The sequence below is a fragment of the Abramis brama genome (genome assembly GCF_963993115.1).
Source record: "Abramis brama genome assembly, chromosome: 11".
NCBI lineage: Eukaryota > Metazoa > Chordata > Actinopteri > Cypriniformes > Leuciscidae > Abramis > Abramis brama.
Genome location: NC_139973.1, coordinates 4449371 through 4473430, shown reverse-complemented (window position 1 = coordinate 4473430; position 24060 = coordinate 4449371). Strand labels below are relative to the sequence as shown.

The window sequence follows — 24060 nt, the reverse complement described above, 5'->3', positions numbered from 1 at the left end:
GCATTTTTGTGATGCAATACCATTCAAAAGTTTGGGGTCGGTTGCGATTTTTAAGAAGTCTCTGCATTAATTTGATCAAAAAATATGGTAAAAACAGTAATATTGTGAAAGAATGTTAAAATTTTTAATAACTGTTTGTATTAAATTGTAATACATTTTTAAAATGTAATTTATTCCTGTGATGCAAAGCTGTATTTTCAGCATCATTACTCCAGTCTTTAGTGTCACATGATCCTTCAGAAATCATTCTAATATGATGATTTGCTGCTCAAGAAACATTAACTATTATTATTATTAATGTTGAAAACAGTTGTACTGCTTAATATTTTTGTGGAAACTGATACATTTTTACTGTCTTTACTGTCACTTTTGGTCAATTTAATGCATCCTTGCTGAATAAACAATAAAAAAAAAACTAGTAGTCTATATTTTGAATGGTAGTCTTTATTTTGCTTAGTGTGGATGCGCTAACTTCCTTAATTTTAAGTCAATGTTGGTGTCTAGAAGTTTAAACCTTCAGCTTTTCCTTTATCTTCCTTTTTACTTTTTTCATCCTTTTTGTTTTGTTTGCATACCTTTTTCATATGACTGGCACAGTTTTCACTAGTCTTTTCCAAGTCCAGGATGTGCAAAAACGTTTCCACACACGGGACGAGTTAAGAGTGTGCTAGAGCATGCTTTATTTTGTAATACTGATACGTGGTGGAAAACAAATTATTGAGTCGATTGGTTAGCATTTCCATTTTTCTAAACCTTTGTTTAGACTGTGGTAGTGATATGGTAGTTGCCAAGTGGGGCTTTGTCAGCTGTCAGTGTATTAAATTGAGCTGTGGAAATATCTATTAGTTTCTTTTCCAGCAATGCGGCTTCCATTTGGAAATTGTTATGGATTTAGAAAAACAATAGGAGAGACACTTATTTAGATGGATCAGAAATGCATAATAGTCAGTTGCTTGATAAAACTAACATTTAAGTCATATTGTCACAAAAAAACATATAAATTATGGAAATTTGACAGGTCACATACTAAGAGGGTTCTAAATCTAGTCTGAGGCAAGACTGATATGCTCGTAGCTTCCTGTTTTCTATCAAGGACATCCTCTTTAACAGCCTCCACTATTTTTACACTCTCAAGACCGTTTCAGAAAACTCGTTTATCAATCTTTTTGTCATGAGAATGACTTGGATTAGTATTGCAGACATTATTTTGGACTGAAACAATTTTGTCTTTTATAAAAACTAATTTACAGTACTCACAATGGCAGTTTTTATATTTTATTCATTTAAAGTGTAAAGCCCATGTGATGACTTAAGTCCACATTGATTGTGGAAAGCAGTCCATTTAGCCCAGTTTTTCTGACTATAATGCATCAGTATTTTACCTTGGCATTCTGTGTGCAGTGTTACCATGTGAATTGTGCCTTCATCAGAAATGATACTAGAAAGTGCTCTGCCTGGGGTTATTGCTGTGCATGCTTCAGGTCCTTATTAGCAGCCTCTCAAGGCAGTTTATGAGACTGTCTGTCGTAACCCTGCAGAAAAGACCAGCATGTGTTTTCTTTTAGATGCTGGTCGTCAGCATGGGATGCTGGTGTGCTTGTGTCTCCACTGATCTCTTGTGTGAGTCTAGTTCCTCTGAAGTGTCTTTCCCTCTACTTGCTAAACTCCTTTTTGTCCTTTCCACATTCGCCCTTGGCTTGCTTGATGGGACTTAAACCCACAATTATCTGTAAAGAGCACTATACAAATACAAGGACTTGTTATAGATTTGATAGGTTTCATTCGAAGGTTTTGTACACTGTAGATTTCATCGTTGAATGTCATTGCAGCAAAACAAGGTTTTTTTTTTTTTTTTTTTTTACCTATTGTTTTGGACCATTGATCCTTTGATGCTGACCTGGAAGCAACAGAATGCATTACTGTTTACAATACAAATGTGATGTGACCATATGTGTCATTGACCACCTCCAAAGGTGCTTTGACAGTTGGATCGCAGTGTTAAACAGCATCTAAAGGTCTACGTTTTCTGCTACACATTCATTAATCTGTACAGGGTTAATCGGTGCTTATATTTTAAAGTAAATGGACCTTCATGTTTGAACCTGCTTCTGTTAATAAATCGATTTCTGGCAGCTTGGCTTTTCACCTGTAGGCATTAATGTGAGGGTTCTTATAGATGAAGCAAACATCTGGCAGTGCTTGTAACTCTTTCGATGATTATTAAGTCTTTCTTTCTCCTTATAGTCACAGTGAATACATTTTTGTCTTGTTGAGTCATCTTGTGCTGTTCATGATTTACAGGGACTCAGAATGATATATAATGCAGTTCAAAAGTTTTCTCTCAGTAAGTTTTTATTTTTATTTTAAGTCTCTTATGCTCACCAAGACCAAGAGTATAAAATACAGTAAAAACAATAAAATTTTGAAATATTATTACAATTTTAAAGAACTGTTTTCTCTCAGCTTCATTACTCCAGTCCTCAGTGTCACATGATCCTTCAGAAATCATTCTAATACGATACTCAAACACTTCTTATTATTATCAATGTTGAAAACAGTTGTGCTACTTTTTTTGTGGAAACTGTGAAACATTTTTCAGGATTCTTAAATTAACAGAAAGTAAAAAAAAAAAAAATTGAAATAGAAACCTTTTGTAACTTTATAAATGCCTTTACTGTAACTTTTGATCAATTTAATTCATCCTTTCTGAATAAAAGTATTAATTTCTTTTTAAAAAAATCATCTTCATGTAGTCTTCAAGTTTTCATGTAGATTTCTTTCACATGATTCTATTCTATGGGTTTTACTTAATATTTCCCTTTTTCAAGTGTTGAAGCATAATGAATAGTTTATTGTCATAGTGGTCTAGTTTTGCTATCCATCTTTGCTTAATCTAAAAGCGTTTTGGTACAGTACTTGATCTAAATACCTCTCTAGGGTGCAGGTGCAAGGTGAGGAACCTGAGATGACTTTTAAATGTGACAATCATGCAGGTGAAAAGCTTAAAAGAAGAGCAAAATAGGATGCAATGACCAAAGATGTCCATCTGATGCATGTCTACAGACTAACAATGAAAAAACAGCACAATTATTGAACTTTTTCCCTCTCACTTACATAATGTATTAGTTGTGTCTGCTGGTCTTGTAGACCAAATGGAGCGGAGATTATAAGCTATAAGGTGAGAGCATTTATTTGGATATGACCTGTGGGCCACTTTATTCGGCCATTGATGAATTACGACTGGTTTGGAAAGAGAGAGAACGAAAGAAGAAAATAGTGAGGAGGCAGAAAGAGAAGCCTGCAGTAATGACAGCTATTTCCTGCCATCGCAGGAAGATCCTCTATTAGAACCAGATTTTCTTGAGCTCCAATGAGACTGCCTTTTTATTCCTTTAATCATTCACAGCTTCTTAAAGAGAGAGCAAGTAAGAAAGAAGGGGGCTGTGGGGAGAAATGGAGGTTTCAAAGCCCATCTGCTCAACCCCAAAGCTTCTCTCCATTTCTTTGTTCTCAAGCATTCCCTTTTTGATGGAGTTTCAAAACTTTAGGCTACTTGTTCATTCACTCTTTTTCTTTCTGTGTTTACTGTAGAGCGCACTCACTTGTATAATCAGCTCATTACAATAGAGCTGAGCTGTGTCATCAGTGAGCAATTGGTCTTGGTTAAAGCTTTCTCTAGTTAGCGATGCACAAACAGACCATTCTAACCATGAAGACGTCTTGAAGTTTTAAGGAGGATCATGCTCATGTTTAATGTATTACAAAATTTGAGCTCATGCACAATTTAACGATATGGATTTACCATGAAATACACTGATTAATGTTTCCTGTAATGTGTATTGCAGTTCGCTTTCTTTAGGTATATATTAACTTTTTGCAGCGATGTTGAATAGAATGGAAACTTTTCATTAACCACAGAATATATTCACACTAATAGTACATTTATAGAAATAATTAAATACTTTTATTCAGCATGGATGCATTAGATTGATCAAAAGTGACAATAAAGAAATGCATAATGTTACAAAAGTATGAAGTTTTCATCATTGATAATAATCAGAAATGTTTCTTGAGCAGCAAATGCTTTAATGATTTCTGAAGGATCATGTGACACTGAAGACTGGAGTAATTATGCTGAAAATTCAGCTTTGCATCACAGGAATAAATTACATTGCAAAATATATTCAAATAGAAAACAGTTATTTTACATTGTAATAATATTTCACACTTTGGCCTTTAGTCTTTCTTCTTTTCTGATCTTCAAAAATGTTCGTTTTATAACAATCGTATGGAGTACAAAAAAATCCTCTGGTTTTCATTCAAATAAAATTTGATTTTTTATAGGCATGATGCACCAGAATGATTGGCAAAAAATGTGTGTGGCCGTCTAAAGTAAGCCGTTGCTTTAGAAGTAACAGCATGCTGCATACTTTCCATATGTCTGCATGGTGAAAACATTAAGCCATACTTCATACGGAACATATAGTAGAGTTGTGCATCCTGGCCTGACATCACACAACCACACCAAGAGGGTTCAATCATATGAACTATTCCTGGTGGTAAGACATGGATAGATAGTTGGAAAGATGGATAGCAGTTATTTCATTTTCAAGCTATTATTGTGGTATCAGATATTTCACCCAGATTAGCCAGTTAAATGTCTTTCAAATGCTCTCTTTCTGTTTAAGTGAGTGGTTCTTGACCAGAAAAAGCTGAAAAGAGGACCAGACGTTATGACGAAATACACCCATCACTAGTGATTTCAATAGTTTTTTGGCTCTGAACTCTTTCTCTCAGCAGTGATTTTCAGTTGGTAGTTAGGATCAATCAGACCACAGGCCGTGTTATTTTCATTACCCACAGTGTTGAGTGCAGGAAAGACGAGTTTTCCCATAATTCTCCCTCCATGTGCAGCAGTGGTTCTGGAATCTGTCTTTTAAATTAGATGGGAAAGTTCTGGTTTGTATTAGCACATCTTAAACTAAAAACCCATGTGTGTACCTGATGGAAAAAGCTGAGAGAATATGTGCACTGTGCAGACCACCTACAGTATAACATCATTAGATTGATCATGAAATTAATGTATAATCCTTATCCAGTTTATATGTTTTAGAGATCCCAAGCAACATACAGTATGGTACACTGTATTAACTTAAATCTTTTCTTTAGAATAACATGCACTGATAAATAATGCCCAATAAGACCAGTAATTATTAAGACATTAAATAGGGAATGTGTACTCAACATCCCCAATTATTTGTTTTTAGGTGTGCTTAATCAACAGATTCAATTAGAGTTTCAAAGTCCAGAATGTTTTGTTGTAGGGTGGCATGATCTTTGTGTTATAGAATTTGGTGAGAATGTCTTATGAGGGGAAAGTAAACAACCTTTGTTTAGTTTATTGCAATTTGTGTTTGTTTGTTTGTTTTCTGCAATATGATGCCATTTGATGAACATAGAGGAATGTGCCTGTAAAAAGATCAGACACATGAAAACACTTATTCAATTAAGATGTTTTCCATGCAAACATATCCCCAGGAATCCAAGCTCGGCCGTAAAAGCCACAGTATGCTTAATTGGCAGGGCTAGTCTGTGAAAATAACAAAACTTCACACTATTCACCAGCTTTAGTTTTAAAAAAAAAGAAGATATATAGTAATAAAATCATCAATAAGTATGCCAAAATATGTTTTCCACAACACATTATTTATTTATTTTCTGCCTACTCATGTTACGTCATCATTGATCACTACTATCATTAATAATCATTGGTCACTAGTGATCATTGGAAACGCATTTGAGACCCGTAACACTGGTAATGGTGTCTTGGAACGGATTTGGCACGGTCACATAGATGCATGCCCTGTCCATAAATGAAAAAACATTATCTCAAGAAATAATCAGCTGAGGAAATTAAGAGTGTTTCCTTGCTCTGCAAATTCACTGTAATTCCATCAGATAACTGGAGCTCGTTGGAATGCTCTGGACTATATATTTTATTGTTCATGAGATTAATGCATCATTTTTGTCCAGTTAGTATGTTTTAGAGATCCCAAGCAATATATGGTACACCTTATTAACTTTATTGATTGACAGATATTTTTCTTTAGAATAACATGTACAGCTTAATAATGCACAATAAGACCAGGAATGTGTCTTAAGAAAGCAAATAGGGGTGTGTATACAACAGCGTCAATTATGTTTGTTTGTCAGACTGTTTTGTTGCAGGGCGATCTTTGAGCTGTCAGTAGAATTTGGTGATAATGCTTTATGAGGGGAAAATAAACAACCTGTTAGTGATAATGTAATTCTTTGGAATACTATGGATGATTTATTTTATTTTATGTTATTTTATTTTTCAAGACTATGAAATCCAGGTTTCCAGAAGCATGTTTCACATATTGTTGAGAGCTGCATGTGTTTTAGTGGCACTTGAATTGACTGCCAACTCACATTAATATATATTCAAGGCAGCTGCTATCTCACACCAGTGGATTAGACCATGTGTTGCTTCATCTGCTATTCATTCCTAGTTCTCTACCCATGCTTTATGTACAGTTAAGTTGGAAAGATCACATCATGTTAATTTCGGAATATGGGAAGTGTTTTTTAGCGTTATCTGTTTACGCATTTAAACAGAATCTCCATCAACATCATGGAAAGCAGAACTGTAACTCATGAGAGAGGGGAACAGAATTTAACTTTGGCTAGTCTCTGTGCCATTACTTGTTCCTAGTTTTAAATATCACAAAATATCTGGGTCAGTTACATACAGTAGGTCATGAATCCATGTACACAAACAAATGTTTTGATTGGGATTGTATTTCATTGACTATTTTATTGCACTTATCGTAGTGTACTCTTTGTCAATGTAAGCATCTGCCCCGCAAAAATGGCAGAAATCTTCCTAAAACAAAAATGCAAGGCAGCTGGGATTTTATTGTATAATCTTGACATATTAACGTCATTCTGTTAGCCTTAGGCATGAAAACGTCAAGCTGCAGAAAAGTCTGCTGGTGACCTTGTGTTGTCTGCATGAATCCAGACACCTCCAGACCTCACGGCTTCTTTTCCTGTCTGTTTGTCTGCTCTCCTCTTCATCCTCAGCTTTCACTCAGCCGAGGGCAAACATTAGCACCATTTTGTGTAATTATAGCCTCTGTGCAATTACATAGGTATGCATAATGATTTTTTCCCTTTGCTCACAGTTGTGTTTGTGACATAAAAGTGGAGATTAATTTTTTTTTTATAAAAAGTTTTCTACTTCATCTGATAGAGCTTATATGTTATACAGTTTAATGGTTGTTGTGCAAAAATATTTTCCTCAGCATTCCACAAAATAGTGCACTGAAAAAAATGTAGTATTAAGTGAAACAACTTTCACTCAGCAATTGCTTGTAAATTATACAAATCATTACAAAGAAACGGCAAGTAGCACATTTAATTAAACATGACATTTTGAAGTTTTGAATTATCTTGTAAAACTCCAAGTACTCCAATAATCTTTGTTTTATTTACACCTCCAAAAAATATTTTTTATATCAAGAATACCATGGAAGCACTTTTTTCAAATTTTTGTGAAATATTAAACATCCTGATATTACAATTTGATACCATCACTGAACCATCAGTATTTTTTTGTAAAAAATTAACACTATTTAATGAAGCATCTGTGATTCCAAATGAACAGCTGCCCTGGGTGTGCCCATGTGTGACCAGTCTAATGCAATTGCGTTACATTACATAACATGATGACACCCATGACCCCTGGTCTGGCTAATAGAAGCCAATCAATGATATTGATGTACACAGAAATAATTATTGATCACAATCAGTGGGCTATTCAGATGTATTCATTGCACTGGCGAGTCGAACAAGGAAAAACTGTAAAAACACACTGTACTCAAAGCATGTTGTCATGTACTTGTGCTACAATAGTAATTAGGCTTCTGAATTTATGGGCCAAGTGACTACACCAAGGAGAATTATACCCTTTCAGCACAGGGATGTCTGTGTGTGTGTGTGTGTGTGTGTGTGTGTGTGTGTGTGTGTGTGTGTGTGTGTGTGTGTGTCATTCAAAGGGACACTCAAACAAAATGCACCATTTGTAGGAAACAAATCTATTGACTGACTCCTTCTGGCACGAGCCGTCAGTCAGGTGGGGAGCGCCTCATTGGCAGGACAATGAGCCAGACTTCTGTTTACTCTTTAACACGTCAATGGGTCTTTTGTAAGAAGGCCTATAGTTGGAGTGTAAGTGTCAAACCCTCTGGAGACTGCATGCCATGCTGTCACCCCTCTCCATTCTTTGTTACCCCACTCTGTTCAAGCAATGGATATGCATGAGTTTAAGGAGATTAAAGGGAGAAAGGGCTAAAGTATTCAGTCTGGAAGGCGGATATCTGATTTTGCTATATACAGTGGACTAAAAAATATTGGAACATTTAAGTTACACTTGTAAATGTCTGTCATTAGATGACTTGCATGCTTTTGCTACAACTAACACTTTTTTCCATCATTTTCGCTCAATGTCTTTCAATCAGCTGGTGTTTTAGAGACTTATATTGGATGTATGAAGGTTTTCATGAAATAGTTTGCTTGAAAATTGTGCTTGTGCCATCTTTCTTTAACATAAATGCAATTTTCTTTGATATTTTGTGATCCAATGCAATGACGCTCATGCATTTTTAAGTGTGACCTAAGTATCCAAATACTTTTTGGGGCCATTGTGTGTGTTAAACACATCACTCTGACATCTTGTTCTTGTGGTCAAACATCAAGAAAGGTCCTTCCGCAGAGTTTCGGTGACGGCCATCTGTCCCTCAGTTGTTCTCCCCGGGAGGCTTCTGTAAGACAGATCAATAATCATTTCCTAACGACAGACACACTTTCAACTGTCTCACTTTTTCTGAAGCTCCTTCAGTAAAGCAATCAGTCTTGTTTTTGTTGATGAGACAGCTAAAGGTACCTAAAGTAATGCTTTAACGTTATAAATGTGAATGCAATGCAACATATAAACACTATTCAAAAGTTTTGAGTCAGTACTATTTGTTAATGTATTGTATGTTTATAAAAATGCTCCTGAAATTTTGCATACATTTTCTCCACTTTTCGTTAATGCAAATCTGTGTAGACAAAAACATTTACACCATAGACCATGCATAATATTTTTTCAAGTTTAACGTGACCAAAAACGATGAAAGGTTCCCAGTTCCCAGGCAAGTCCCAATCTCTAATGCCCATATGTGTTTATCAGCAGTGTTTTGGCTGAGCATTGTGGATCAGCTGGCTTTGCCCCTCAGGCCACATATTGACTTTAGGAGACACCAGTTGCGTCAGAGGACTCATTTCATCTCTAGAATTCCCTGTCATGACGTTAAAGTAGTGGCATGGGCAAATCAGCTGATCGTTTTTATACTGTAGCAACAGAGTTAAGCAGAACCAGAGGAAATTTCTCATGATTCTCATGATTGTTCTCAGATTGTTCATCTGTTTGTTTGCGGCCAGAGGGGCCATGTGTTTCCTGAGTTACGCCTTTCAGCTTGCATATGCTGGACTTGTGTGGCTGATTCAACACATTGAAGTTTGGAATTTCATAGATTCATATTTTTCATAGTCATAAGACAAATTTGTAGTTTCCCAAACATCCTACAGAAAACCATTAGCACACTTGGAAAGATGATTGTAGACTTACTCATAAAAATGAACAGACACTAATCTTGCACAGCCAGACTTAATTTGTCATCTTATTCTGGCCAAGAACTGTCTGACTGATATGCAAGGCGGCCAATCAGTTAATTTAGTTTTTACATGCCATTTATAGTTGGGTTTATCTGAAGCATTTAATAACACAGTACTAAACTATCATTGAAAAGATTTTAGTTCCCCCAACAAACAACCCATGTTTCGATTCTACATGTTTCTTATGGCATTGAAAACCTCCGGAGTGTCTAGAGATTAAAACAAACTCTAAAAACAGCTGTATAGGTTATGAGAATGAGTCCATTGTTATAGTCTTGGCGGTGATTCTTTCTACCCCAAACCTTAGAGGACGTGAGCAGTTTCTGCGTTCCATTTTTATTCCACAGGAAGGGGCGACTTGTCATGCTCACCCTCTGCGTCAGGTTTCCTGTCTCTGAGAATCAACCATTGTGTTGCAGGCCCTATCGAGCAGTTGCTTAACAATTGCTTTCAACCCTTCACTCAGCTCCTAGTGGTTTGTCCATCACTAAATACAAGATCCTTTGTCTGTACTGCCTTTAACATTTTGCTTTTGCAGGAGTCACGTTTTCTAAAGTTGTTTTTAAAGTTGTGATTTAAATTCTCTGTTTTAGATAATATGGTAAGTGCATTCATCATACAATCCTCAAGACATGTTGCTTAACAGTTGTGTGTTCCCTCAAATGTTTCTCTCTGGCATGGGCACAGCAGAGACACGTGTTGAAGGGAGAAAAACCCCAGTTTACAATGTAGCCTGTGATACAGTTTATGAAGAACAGATGAGAATGTTGGCAGTGCTCCATTCTGAGAGTGATGACCTCACATGTTTGGCCCAGGTCTTCATAGTTTCATCCTCCATGGACTGTAGCAACAGAACCGTGCTCTGTGAAAGATATACTGCATTTCAAAAATAAAAATTATTTCATTGAAACTGCTAGAAAAGCTATTTTACATAGATCAATCCCTTAAAATGATAGTACAGTCAGGACCACTATCGTTAAATACGATTGACAATTAGCATACAGTTAGGATTGGCGGTATATGGTTCTGTTCTGGGCAAGAACCCCCTGTGCATCCATGCAGCCTAGCATGGATAAGAGCAGAGAGCAGAACAGAACCAACATGAATGTATTGCAGATATCATTAATTCAAGATTTTAAAGTACAACATAATTCGAGAATTTATTCTGATTCAAGGGGAATCAGAATGCCAAATCCTGACTGACGAGAGGAGGAGCTGGGGATGGAGGAGTGTAATTAGCTCCTGAGAAACGCGATAGCTGTTGATAATACTGATGAGCTTATAATATGTATACAGTGATAGGCGTCGTATTCCTATAGGTAGACGTGGATCAGCTGAGAGTCAGCTGATGCGAGCTTGACTAAAGTGCCCTGCCAGAACTGACACTACGCTTGATTTCACCCGTAAAATGAAAATTTGATCAATTACTTCGCCTCATGTCATTCTAAACCCGTAAGAGTTTAGCTCAACTTCAAAACACTAAGATATTTTTAATGAAATCTGAGAGATTTCTGTCCCTAAAATGAAAGTCTCTTCACCCAAAACTCGCTTCAAACCGTTCATAAAGAGATTGTTAAATAAATGGTGAACAGATTTAATTTATGCTTTTATTCACATGGAAATGGAAGCTCAAATGGAAAGCTTTTACCTTATTAAAGCTAGCCATTAGACTTTATTTGTCATTTTGTAGCTTGACCTTTTGGAGTCTTCACTCTCTTTCATTATATTAAAAAGAATGGTCAGGGTATTTAAAATATATCTTGTGTTCTACAAAAGAAAGAAATTGTTGTATATGTTGTTTTGGATAAAAGTGGGTGCTAAATGACTACTTTGCGAAGATTTGGAGTCTATTTGAGTGATGCTTTAGAATTATGACTAAGAATTAAGGCCCCGATATACTTCAAGCGAAATCGAAGAACGAACTGATGTGATGTAATTTAGAACAAAATCAGGCCAAAATGAAGTTTGTTTGGAGTTAATATCAGGAGTTTGAAGCAGCTTGCCAAAGTGAACTTTCCGATAAAGTTTACTTCAGCTGGTAAAGATCTTCGTACCAGATGGCGATTATGTAATAGGTAGATGTAGCTCTGGGGCTCCGCCCTCTTTGACGTGGAAATCTTCTCCAGTTCATTTCCTCTGCTCTGTTAAGTCCGTCAAGGTCAGATGTACGTGAGTGAAAACAAACACTGAGGAGCTGCTTCATAGTAGAAATTGAATCCTAATTGAAAGCAACATTTAATACTGTAAAGCTGTTTGGTTTAAAGCAATCTATTGTATAAATAATAATGAAAAGAAAATGATGATGTGAAATATTATTACATTTTAAATTACCGTACTGTATTTTATTTGAATATATTTTTAAATGTAATTTATCTCTGTGTTGCACAGCTGAATTTTCAGCATCATTACTCCAGTCTTCAGTTTCACATGATCCTTCAGAAATCATTCTAATATGCTGATTTGCCGCTCAAGAAACTTTTCTAATTATTATCGATGTTGAAAACAGTTGTAGAGCTTCATGTTTTTCTGTGGAAACCGTGATACATTTTTTTCAGGATTCTTTGATTAATAGAAAGTTGAAAAGCATTTATTTGACATTGAAATGTTTTGTAACATATCTTTTTCAACACAATTGAATGTATCCTTGCTTAATAAAAACATTCATTTAAAAAAAAAAAGAAGCTTTTTAAATGGACAAGTCAAACTATTGAGACGTGTGGCTCCGCAACACAGATACAATCAAGTCATGGGATTATGAGGGTTCATGGCGAAAAACCCCTGGATCTGAGGAGGCTTTCTAGAAGCTTAGAAGTCTTCAAATAGGATTTGCCTTTTTCCCAGACACTAAAGGGTTTCCACATTACTTGCTTATTTTTAACCCTCCCACCACGGAGTGGCAAGCGCTGTCATCATTCCCTTTTCATGTGTTGTTAAACTGACCCATGTTTATTAGTTAAGAAGCCTTAGCATGCACTGATCTTTTCCTGAGATGGTTGTATATGTATGTGTTGTATATGGTGTCTTTATACAACCTTGATAATAACCACACGACAGTAACCATGCAAGGACATCACAGTCTACAGCACATGTACAGTGTGAGGGAAATTCTAACTTCCAAAAGTGAAGTTATGGCTGCAGATTGGGTGGAGTAGATGTATCCAGTGAATGCCTTGCAATGTGGTCGGTGTCGCCACAGCATGACAAATTGATTGGTTTTGAAATTACTGTGGTTGAAAACATATGCTAGCCTTACTATTTACAGGACTGTATATGGAACTCGACCCCTACCAGTTTTGTACAGCGAGATCTGTCCTGACAACATTTCTGAAGACTTAGCACATAAATTGTACATTTATATCAACTGCTGCTAAAAATTTTTTGTTAATACTGGGTTAGATAACTTTGTTTTACACTATACCGTTAAAGTTTGAGGTCAGTAAGATTGTTTTTTTAAAGAAATTAATACTTTTATTCAGTAGGGATGCATTAGATTGATCAAAAGTGATAGTAGACATTTAAAACGTTACAAAAGATTTCTATTTCAAATATTCTATTCATAAAAGATTTCTGAAAAAAACACTGTTTCCACAAAAAATATTAAGCTGCTCAACTGTTTTCAACATTGATAATTATAATTAGAAATGTTTCTTGAGCGGCAAATCATCATATTAGAATGATTTCTGAAGGATCATGTGAAACTGAAGACTGGCGTAATGATGCTGAAAATTCAGCTTTGTTTATCTGCTTTACATTATGAGCCGAGAAAGAACAACGTCCTTAAACAAATGAAGTCCTAGTAATTCACACACAGGTACAAGTCTAGTGGAGGTGAAATAGCAGATTAGCATGTCTACAGCAAACAGGTGTTGTGTCTCAGGTCTGTGGTCAAATGAACTAACCCAGAAGACAATTTTATTGCTCAATTGTAGCTTTCATAGCTGTGGAGATTTAATGCAGTTCTCAAGTATGTGTCTCCTCACACACAAAGTATTGAGCTATAAAAGTCATGCAAGCGCATTTGCTCCTGCAGAATTTGAGGCCTGGCTTTGGGAACTGTATATAGTGCTATACTTGATGATACAAGCAGTTTATTTTTAGGTGAAGGTTTATACATACTTGCACATGCCTTATGTTTGAAATGCTGTCAGCAAGATCAAGTCAAGACACAGATCTATTTTATTAAGCAGGACTGTCCTTCCTCTTTCCAAGGAAGTCATAAAACCTCGTCTCCTTACATTTCCACGCACTGCACCTCAGGCAAACCTTTTGCACGGATGAAAGAAGTTTTTGAATGTATCATTCATAATTTATAAGCAGGGCAAAAATGGTTGTAAATGAGTTTGTAGTGCGTTCTCTATGGATTTTTTACTAGTTAGACCAGATGGCACAGAATAATTCATTCTTGTGCAAATGGACACAGAATTAACTGTAATGTATGAACTCTGCCTCAGGATTAGAACTTGTTAAGTCCTTTTAAGCAAGTCAGTTCATGTGGGATGCAGCTTTTTTGTAGGCAAGTAAGTACAGCTTCTTTCTTGCCTAGTGAGGAAAGACCAAATCATTCAAACCTTCAATCTACAATAAAAGCAGACAAAATATTTTAATATTATAATACACAGTTTATTTTTATTTTTTCCATCTGTTTTCTTCTGCTTACCCCATCTCTGGTATCACATGTCCTGCATGACCTCTGACCTGGAGTGGACCGTTTGAGTCCAAGACATGATCTGCAAATGTGTCAGCAGGGTTTACAAGATCTATATCAGCTGTTAACGCCACATCAATGTAGTTCATGCATACTCAGTCAGCTTAATGAACTAGATGTAGCATGGGGGAGCTAGCATACATACCCTCAACTGAGAGCGCAAATGTGTGTTAATGTTTCTTAAGCCGGTGTGTCGTGTCTGTCGGCAGGTTGCGGAGCAGCGGTACTCTCTCTGGGACGACTTCCTGGTGCAGGGCCGGCGTGAGGGTCAAAAGGAAATGACCTTGGAGGAACTGCTGAAACACATTAAGGTTAAAGCACACACGCTGTCAACATCACACACTTAGAGACATCAGATACCGTTCACACTCAGTCTCACACCAGCTTTTTTCTACAGGTTGAAATGGCACCAGAACTGCTTTTTCTGTAATATAACAGCAGTTATTTGTAACCGAAATCTTTTGTAACATTATAAATAGCTGCATTATAAATAGTCTGTTTAATGCATCATTGCTGAATAAAAGTATTACTAACCTTAGAAACCTAAGGAAATTGGTCAACTAGACGTAAATCAATCAATTATACAGTTACAAATGCTCCAAAAATCATACATTCTAGATGAAAACACACATTGAATACACATCTTAGGGATATACGTGTGGGTATCTGTATTATCTGTCGAATTAGTTGATTTGATACTTAATTCTCATTTCAGGAAAAGCATAAATTGAACATCACAGGCCTGTATTATGGTCCTGCTGTATTGTACAGCGACATCTCCGATCATACTGTTCGCCTGAAGCTAAGGTGTGTATGCCGATATACAGTACAGCTGTTATATACAGAAATACTCCACACAGCATTAATGCCTTATCTTTTGTATACTATATTGAATGCTTACCTGCATTATATCAACTTAAATTCTAGAGCTATATATCATTAGATTTGTCTAGACAGAGATTTTGAGACTTTGGTCCCTTAGTTTATTTTTGGGATAATGGATATATTTTCCTAAGGCATGGACACACAGTCTTCCAGCATGACCACATGCCTTCATTAACCCCTCACTCCCCTCTGTCTGCATGTGTGCACCTAACATCAATCTGTTGATAGACTTCAAGGTCCTTCCTGGGTCTCAAAATTAGAAAAAAACAAACAAACATTTATTACCCTGTCAGGTGCTATTCTTTCCTGACGTTTTTTTTAATCTATGTTTAAAACATTTTAAAAAATGTTTGTCATGATATAAAATCATGTGAAAGCAAGTATGCATGTACACTACCAGTCAAAATGTATTTTATTCCTGTGATCAAAGCTGAATTTTCAGCTTCATTACTCCAGTCTTCAGTGTCGCATGATCCTTCAGAAATCATTCTAATATGATGATTAAAAACAATCATTAATAAAATCTTAATTATTCCAAACTTTTGACAGACACAATATGCACAATATGCAAATGTTTTGTATATACTGAATATATGCATTACATTATATACCTACTACATTTGACAAAATGTGCAGTATACAACCAGAACACACTGCATTGTTTACCGGATCTCAATGCAGTGCACTCAACTTGAACTTCTATTTCTAAAGTGAGGAATGAAGTAGAAGAGGTCATGTGACTTTTGAAACTGTTATTGTTTGTTGCATTTCACATACAGTACTTCTATACTATTCTACTGATATATATATATTTTTAAATAGTTAAATGTGCAGTAAGCTAGTACTTCATTCTGAACATAACCAGTGTTAGTTTGGCATAAGAGTGACCTTCCTGTTCCTCTCTAATTATGAGATACAGACCATACCACACCCTCACAAAAATAAACACTCTCATACATTCATTCACAGCAGCCATTCTTATGTAACTTTATCTTGTGTAAAGAAGTACACTGATGGTAATGCGGGTTTGGTGGGACTTTGATTTAGCCTAACAAGTGAAAAGGGATTTTTATTAATTGATTAACTTATCGTTTATACAGCATAACTGATTTGGTACGCTCCGCAACCAAGCGTGAGATTCCAGATCACCAGCAGATATTGGAGATCATTCCCTCATTTGAGGAGGATGAGGACTGCATGATGCCCATCAGATACCTCCTCAGGTGAAGCTGGAAAAGAGAGCCTTACATTTAGGAACATCACCTTAAAATAAGATTATTCTCACTATTAACTTTGAGTTTATATGCTGAACAGTTGTAAAAATCATGAGAAAATATTTGTACACTGCAAAAATCACTGTTAAAAAAACATGACGCATTTAATGAGGTTAATCCTGAGAACAAATAAAAAATATTGCCTTTACAACAATACAAAATAAATGTATATTTAAAACTCATATAACATTCTGGTAACATTTTACAATAAGGTCTCTATAGCAAAGTATTAAAGGGATCATGAAGTGGATTTTTTAAATTATTTTAAAATGTTCCTTGAGGTTCATTTATAATGTTTTTTGGACACACACACACACACACACGTGTGTGTGTTTGTGTGTGTGGAAAAACTTTATTTTGTGTGTGAAATTATTTTCTTCCTTTGTTCTGACCCCTATGTCTGAAATGATCAGTTTTTAAGAGGCGGCTCCTTTCAGGCTTGTCAGTAAATGGAAAGAGTTTCAATACCCACTCTCTATTGCACACTAGTAAGTGTTTCGAAAACATTATCCATATAAAAACGTCATTTACAGACAAAGCATTATGAAATCATTTACGTATGGTTTGTGATTCAGCTACTGTCAGATCCAATACAGCTGAATGCTTCATCTGCCATCAAAACTTTCTTTGCACTTTTCATTACACTGTGCCTTGTTTATAAAACAATCTTTGGTCAAATTATCTGAACAAACATATAATCCTCAGATGAGATCCAGGATGCCATTAATTAAAAATAAACCAACCATCCACTTGTTCCTTATGCTGGGTGACTACTGTAGTTAACCCATTTTAACTAACATATGAAACCTTACTGTAAAGTGTTACCAACATTATTTTGAAAAAGTCTTAATATCTTCTCGAGAATCAAAATAAAAAATGATTAAGTTTGGCTATGTTGCAGTGTCAAATTTGAACTGGAAAGAGTCTCTAATTCTGATCTTTTACAGTCTGTAAGTGAAATCGCTTTTCTGTTAATTCTTTTAAACACATGTGTATCCGGGATCAATACGACCCCTGTGGTTTCTTAATTCCCGCCCTCATCCCTTTGTTATGCAGCCATGACCACCCACTCACCACCTCACTATTATCATGTATGAAAACAATTCCAGACTAGAGCCAAATGACCTGCGTCTGCTCCAGTTAATTTCATCACCTTTAGACATGTTTGTGTGCATTCAGACCTAATCACATTACAGCACTGAGTTTCATTCACAAAAAGATTTGACAGCTGGGTCTTTATCTGTCTATTCTGTCTAAGCCTCCAATTCTAAAATAGAAGTCTTATTTTAAATTCTTAGCCTACTGCATATGTCTACATCTGTCATTCTGTCAGTAAAGTCTTATTTTAAAGAGAGAATTCCATTCAATTACTGCCTGTTTCTTAAAAATAAAGAGTAATAATTGCACTGTATACTGTATGAGATATTCTGTGTTTTGTTGAAACCATAAATTGTATTTGCATAAGTAGCAAATTTCACAGAGAAAAGTTGTCTTTCATGCAATAGCTGCAAACCAAATGAAACTTAGAACATCAAACTTGGGCAAGCTAAACATGAATATTGTTGGTTAACTGACAAGACAATAAGCTATTGCTTTGCAAAACTATTCTGATTCTAATAAATGTAACCATGTGTTAAACATTGGTGTGTTATATTTCTGTTGCAGCCAATTAACTAAAGCAACAATGGCATATATTTTCTTTAAAATGGGCTGAATGATAGAGCATATAACCCAAACTATGCTTTTTTTTGTGACATCCTTATTATTGCCATCAAGTATTTTTGATCATGACATCAGTTTCTATGTTTTTCAGAAAAATAGGTCAGAATATTATTTGATATAAAAACATTTATTGCAATATTTATTAATACATAGAACAATATTATTAAGACATTTTCGGAAATAAAATCCATTTAGTTTTCAGAAACACATCAGATGTATCCAATGATGTCATTGCATATGATAGGCTGTCGACTCCCTGACGTCTTCATGACAGTGCTAAACTGGTAAAAGTCTGGTCCCATTTGGTGCAAACTTGAGTGGGACTGGTGAAAGAAGGGTTTCGGGGCTTGGTATCCCACAGGACAAGACATCCGTTTAGTGCGTTTAGTCTCCTCAACTCCAACTCCCTTTGACATGCCTGCAATTTTCCGGCGCATGTTGACCAGAAAGTCCTTGGCTATTTTGCGGCTGGCGTTCGGCTTCAGTTCCGCCGAATCTGGGCATTCTGGAAGGTCCATCCAGTTTTTAATAAGATCTGCAAAGCTGTTGTCTCCAAGAACCAGCGGTTGCCTGTTACGCCCTCTAGTTAACAAAGACGTAGTCCAGTCCGTTGGGTCGCTGGCCTCAAACGACGTCCAGCGCTCCAGGCAAGCGTCTGATGTGGATTTGGGACGGGTTCGGTTGGTGCGGACACACGCGGATGATGAAACGCGTACATTCCTTGTGCGGCGCAACACTACGCCCTCATCCTGCCACGATGCTTCGGAGCACCCAGAATCAAAGTCCAGACTTTTCAAGCTGCTGGGGGAGCCCTGAGGTAGACGGCCAACGCCGGCCTCTTCATCCTCCTCTTCTTCCAGTGGGCTGGCCAGGCAACATGCGGAGTCGTAGGTGCTGGCGTCACTAACGTCAGATATCCGCAGGCGACTGAGTTGCTCCCGCTTTTGTGCCCTCTTTTGACAGGCTCGAGTGGCGTATGAGCACTTTGATTGATTGTCGGGTTCTCGTATCTGCTTCAGATCCTGCAGAGACCTCATCATGTATCGCATCTGGTCCCGAAAACAGTCGCCTGAATTGCGAGCGCACAGCTAGAGAAAGAAAAAGAAGAGGTTAGAGCTTGACTGTGCAAACTTCAGCATGCATCGCTTGCAAGGGCACTAGATGCACCACACTGATCACCAGCTGTATGCATTTTTCATGGCATGTCCATCTGTACCATGGTACCGCCACAGTACTTGCTAAAGGGCAAGATGAGTCAGTTCCTCATTTTCTAAATAAAAACTGCAGATCCATTGCAAGACTGATGTGTCCAGGATCTATAATCACCTTGGAAAACAATTCATTGACCAGGCCAAACAAGACATTAATGTACCTGATCTTTCCTTCAGATGAAAGCAATCCAGAATTTTCTAGAGTTTAATCCAGCAGCATTAAATCAACAACATGATGAGGGGGAGAGAAACAAACACAATCCATTTGGATTGTCTCAGGGGAGAAGAGTCAGAATATGATGCATGCCGATACATCCGCACTGATTGTGGGAACGGGAAACAAGAGGAGCCCCTTCCTGCACCGCTTCTGGAAGAAAGACAGGCCACACTCCTCCCAACTCAAGTTCATGATTAATGCACGGACTGTTGTGGTCGAAAAGAGAATGATGTCATTTTTTGGGACAATGCTGAATAATGTTGGCCATAGTTCACAGCTAATGATCTGGGATCAGACTAATTGTGTATATCAGTCTATTTGGGATGGTCCAACAAAAAAACAAATACAAAATGAAAAATAGAGGAACATTTATGCTTTTAAACCCTCCAGAATGTCTTGCCTCATAGACTTCCATTGTTCATTCTTTAAAACAACAAAAATTCCCCTTGGCCAGGCTTATCAAATAGATTTCATTCCATCCAGGGTCCACACCTCTCATAAAGCAAAAAGTCCCTGTTTTCCAGTGATAACATCCCCCTACTCTCAAGTGATTTACTTTACTTTCACTTCCAGCTCTGCAGTAGCCGTTAAGCATTTGGAATTTTTTGGGAATGCTTTTGAAAGCCAGAAAAACACAGCCATCTATGTGAACCGGCTCTTAAACTCAGCTGCTCGGCAGCCCTCAGACTGGTTTAAGCTACAGGACCAGTGACCACTCTATTATGTTATCACAGCTGTGAGAACTTAGCCATTTGGCTCGAAGCTGCAATTGTGTGTGTGCTTGAAAAGCCAGCGGTTTCCAGAGGCCATGAAAAATGCATAGAGTTGGGTAGCGGTTAACCTCCATCGCTGCTGAAAATGTACATTTCATTTCATTTCACAACCCAGATTACAGTTCAAGATATAGATTTATAATGCCTGAGGGAGGCATAAGATACACCAGTGCATGTGTCACATTCATATTGGAGTTAAAACTATAGAAAAATGCAGCATATTACCAAATATATTCAACATTGGCTACTATTCACAGCTTTTGAGACTCTGAAAATGACATTTTAGTGGAAGTGCTCACAGCAAGAAAATAAATACAGTACTTCTATGGTTGTTACTACTGTAAAATCATAACTTAATATGCAAAAGCTTTAAATTTTAATTTGTTCATATTAATAGTTTTATTTTAGTTTAGAATTCACTTATTCTATGTTTTCTTCTTTGCATGAGTACAGACGCTAGGCTTTTTCAAATAATATATATATATATATATATATATATATATATATATTATTATTATTATTTTTGACAATATCCAGATGAACAAGAACAAAGCAAGCAAAACAAAACACTCACCATGTTTATTGTTCCGTTTGCCGAGTTAGTCCTCCTTGGTATATTTTCCTGTTTCCTCTGCAAAAAGAAAAGAAAAGATGTGGCATAAGTATTTTAAATAATGCACAACAGTGTTTATATGTGACCTAAGTGCGTTTAAGACACTTACCAAACTGTACACAAAAAAATATGCCAGGTTTATTAAGTAGTCCAGAGCGCTATTAACCGCTTCAGTCAATGCGCGTTTGGAGTGAGAGCTGAGCGCTTTTGAGCGCGCCGTCAGTTTCCTCCGGACAATCTCAGCCAATCAGCGCTAAGCGTCAGGCTGACATCCAATCAGAAAGCCAAAATGTGAGCGAAGAACAAGCGCTTCACACCTGATAGACTTATTGATACAGCTTAATGATTAATAATAATAATAAATTATAATAATTACTTGATCAATTAATCCTACTGCTTCTACTGATAATATTTTATGTAATATAAATTAACAAGATAAAATAATGAAATCAAATTCCTATGTTATTTACATATAAATCATACGGAAACGCTACCAAAAAAGTATCAATGGCAATGTATTTTTGACATGTACAATTTATCATGGTATTCTTTTAAATACTTAGAAGTACTATGTATATACTATGCCAAAAATATGGAATTTACTCAATACCATGATATTACCATCATCGCTGTATGGTACCACCAGAGTACTTTCTGTGAGGATTGTACAAAACATTTTGTTCTAATACAAAACAAAAGTTTCCTTTTTTTTTAGTTTTGGGCTTGCATTTTTGCTTTTGTTTTTTAAACGGTTTGGCATGTATAACACAAAAAGCTCTTAGGAAATAGTTTCGAGTAGACTTCTGGATTGTCAGTTCATTTATTTACCAAGTGTTCCTCTAGCGCCTTCTTGGGGTGATGGAGTGAAACTGCAGAAGTGTATAATGAATGTGAATAAAAATAGCATGAAATAAAATACATGCAACATTGCCTGGCTGTCAGCAGGACAAAAACACATTTACTGCATACAGTGTTATAAGAGACATAAAAGACAAAGTAGCACAGGTCTATCTTACATAACTTTTATTTCCAACAAGATCTTTTATGGTATTTAGATATTAACCCAAGGACTGTAGTCTAAGTTTTATTTAGCTCTTAAAATGTGCTCAACACTTTTACACTTTCCATTTGATAGCGTGAATAAAAACAGCCCTATGATCTACAGACAGTGAAAACAAGGCACAGACATCACGGAAAAAAAGAAGGGATGGTACAGCAACAGGAGGGAGAAATGTGTGGTCAGATATAAATATTTTACACGTTAGTCGATTTTGGACAGTGTCACAGTCAAGCTAGTAGAGAGTGTCCGGATATATCAGTGGCTGAGGGAATGTCACGTCGAGGTTTAGAGCGAGCGAGCGATTTCATATGGTCCGTCATCATGCAACAATATACAGTTTGAGCCTGGGATGAAGATTCGGTGCTAAAGGTTTACAAAAGAGATGTCTCATTTTCTTTCTGTGCTCACATTAACTTTACAAAAGAAGCATTTTGCCATTGAGTTGAATAAAACTAGCACATCCATTATAGAAGTCCTCACCCACCCCATAACCTGTCAAAAAACAAAAGCTCAATAGAAACAAATATCAGAATATAATCCTGATTCTCCACTTGCTTTTGTTTTTTTTGGCAGAAAATAACTGCAAAATTAAATATTTACACATTGAGAACCAATTTAAAATTCAAGATTCTGGAAAGAAGGATGGTGTTCTGGAATTCTGTGAAGTTTCTCTTTTCCTGGTTCACAAGTCTTTCAGGTTATCAAAAAAAAAGAAAAAAAAAGAAAAACACAATTCTTATAGGTAGCTGAAGGCAGTCTAGCATGTGGTGTACAACCCGTTGACCAGCTCCATCAAACCGGTTACACTCCTGAGGAATAATCACAACAAAATCAACAAGGTTAATAGCAGTTTCTCATATTAACTATGTGACTTAAATCATTTCAAACATGTTAAATGCTTTGAAAAGTGTGCTTGTGCCATCTTTAAAATAAATTAAATGATAAATTTGATTCGATGTTTTATAATCTAATGCTACAACATTGAGGAATACACTATCGTTCAAAAAGTTTGGGGTCAGTATGAAAGAAATTATTTTATTCAGCAAGGATGCATTAAATTGATCAAAAGGGACAGTAAAGACGTTTATAATGTTTCAAAAGATTTCATGCACTTTACATCTGAAGGGAGGCTTTGAAAACCCCAAATTCTAATAATACTATCACAAATATTGCGTTTTTTACTGTATTTTTGATCAAATAAATGCAGCCTTGGTCAGCCTTCTTTCAAAAACATTTTTAAAAAAATCTTACCAAACCCCAACTTTTGAACTTTTGAAGGTACAAATACATTTTGAGGCAATTATAAGATGCTTTTTGAGCAGCTATATCTAAACACAGGTCTGTTTTATATGCATGAATGGTTAGTGAGTGTGTGTGTGTGTGTGTGTGTGTGTGTTTTATATGCATGAATGGCTAGTGTGTGTGTGTGTGTGTGTGTGTGTGTGTGTGTGTGTGTGTGTGTGTGTGTGTGTGTGTGTGTGTGTATTAACCTCGTCGTTCTCTTGGCCACCTTCATTAAAAGAGGCCGCAGTCCTTCAGGTTGTTTTTGATGATGACGTCAGTGACAGCGTCAAACACAAACTGCACGTTCTTAGTGTCAGTAGCACAGGTAAAGTGGGTGTAAATTTCCTTTGTGTCCTTTTTCTTGTTGAGGTCCTCAAACTTGGTCTGGATGTAACTGGCAGCCTCATCATATTTATTGGCTCCTGTATGAAAACCGATACAGAAAATATTGTCAGCAGATTTGCACTTGTCCGTCCTATAACATTTACTTTTTAGGTACTTAAAAATAACCACATGCTAAATCATGTTCCACATGGCGAATGAAACCAAAGTGAAGTCACATAAATGTTCTGGTT

At 36.4% G+C, this 24060-nt stretch overlaps 3 protein-coding genes across 3 annotated transcripts in view; 1 reads left to right on the top strand and 2 right to left on the bottom strand.

Moving 5' to 3' along the window:
• The window catches only part of uba7 (ubiquitin-like modifier activating enzyme 7), a 35911-nt gene extending 17895 nt beyond the window's left edge, over positions 1–18016 (top strand). The window contains exons 23-25 of the mRNA XM_084129004.1: positions 14656–14757; positions 15162–15253; positions 16432–18016. Of these exons, the coding sequence (XP_083985130.1) occupies positions 14656–14757; positions 15162–15253; positions 16432–16558 (321 nt within the window). The 3' untranslated portion in view covers positions 16559–18016. The remainder of the gene's footprint in view (positions 1–14655; positions 14758–15161; positions 15254–16431) is intronic.
• A 419-nt stretch (positions 18017–18435) lies between these two features.
• inka1b (inka box actin regulator 1b) lies at positions 18436–21304 on the bottom strand. The gene is made up of 3 exons (XM_084128388.1): positions 21251–21304; positions 21103–21159; positions 18436–19415 (listed from the first exon to the last, which is right to left on the bottom strand). Exons 2-3 carry the CDS (start codon positions 21103–21105, stop codon positions 18537–18539), a joined length of 882 nt encoding a protein of 293 aa, XP_083984514.1. The 5' UTR covers positions 21106–21159; positions 21251–21304; the 3' UTR covers positions 18436–18536.
• Positions 21305–22149: 845 nt separating this feature from the next.
• The window catches only part of gnai2b (guanine nucleotide binding protein (G protein), alpha inhibiting activity polypeptide 2b), a 42781-nt gene continuing 40870 nt past the window's right edge, over positions 22150–24060 (bottom strand). Inside the window, exons 8-9 of the mRNA XM_084128387.1 lie at positions 23692–23907; positions 22150–23010 (exon numbers count right to left, since the gene is read on the bottom strand). Coding sequence (XP_083984513.1) covers positions 23717–23907 — 191 coding nt within the window. The 3' untranslated portion in view covers positions 22150–23010; positions 23692–23716. The remainder of the gene's footprint in view (positions 23011–23691; positions 23908–24060) is intronic.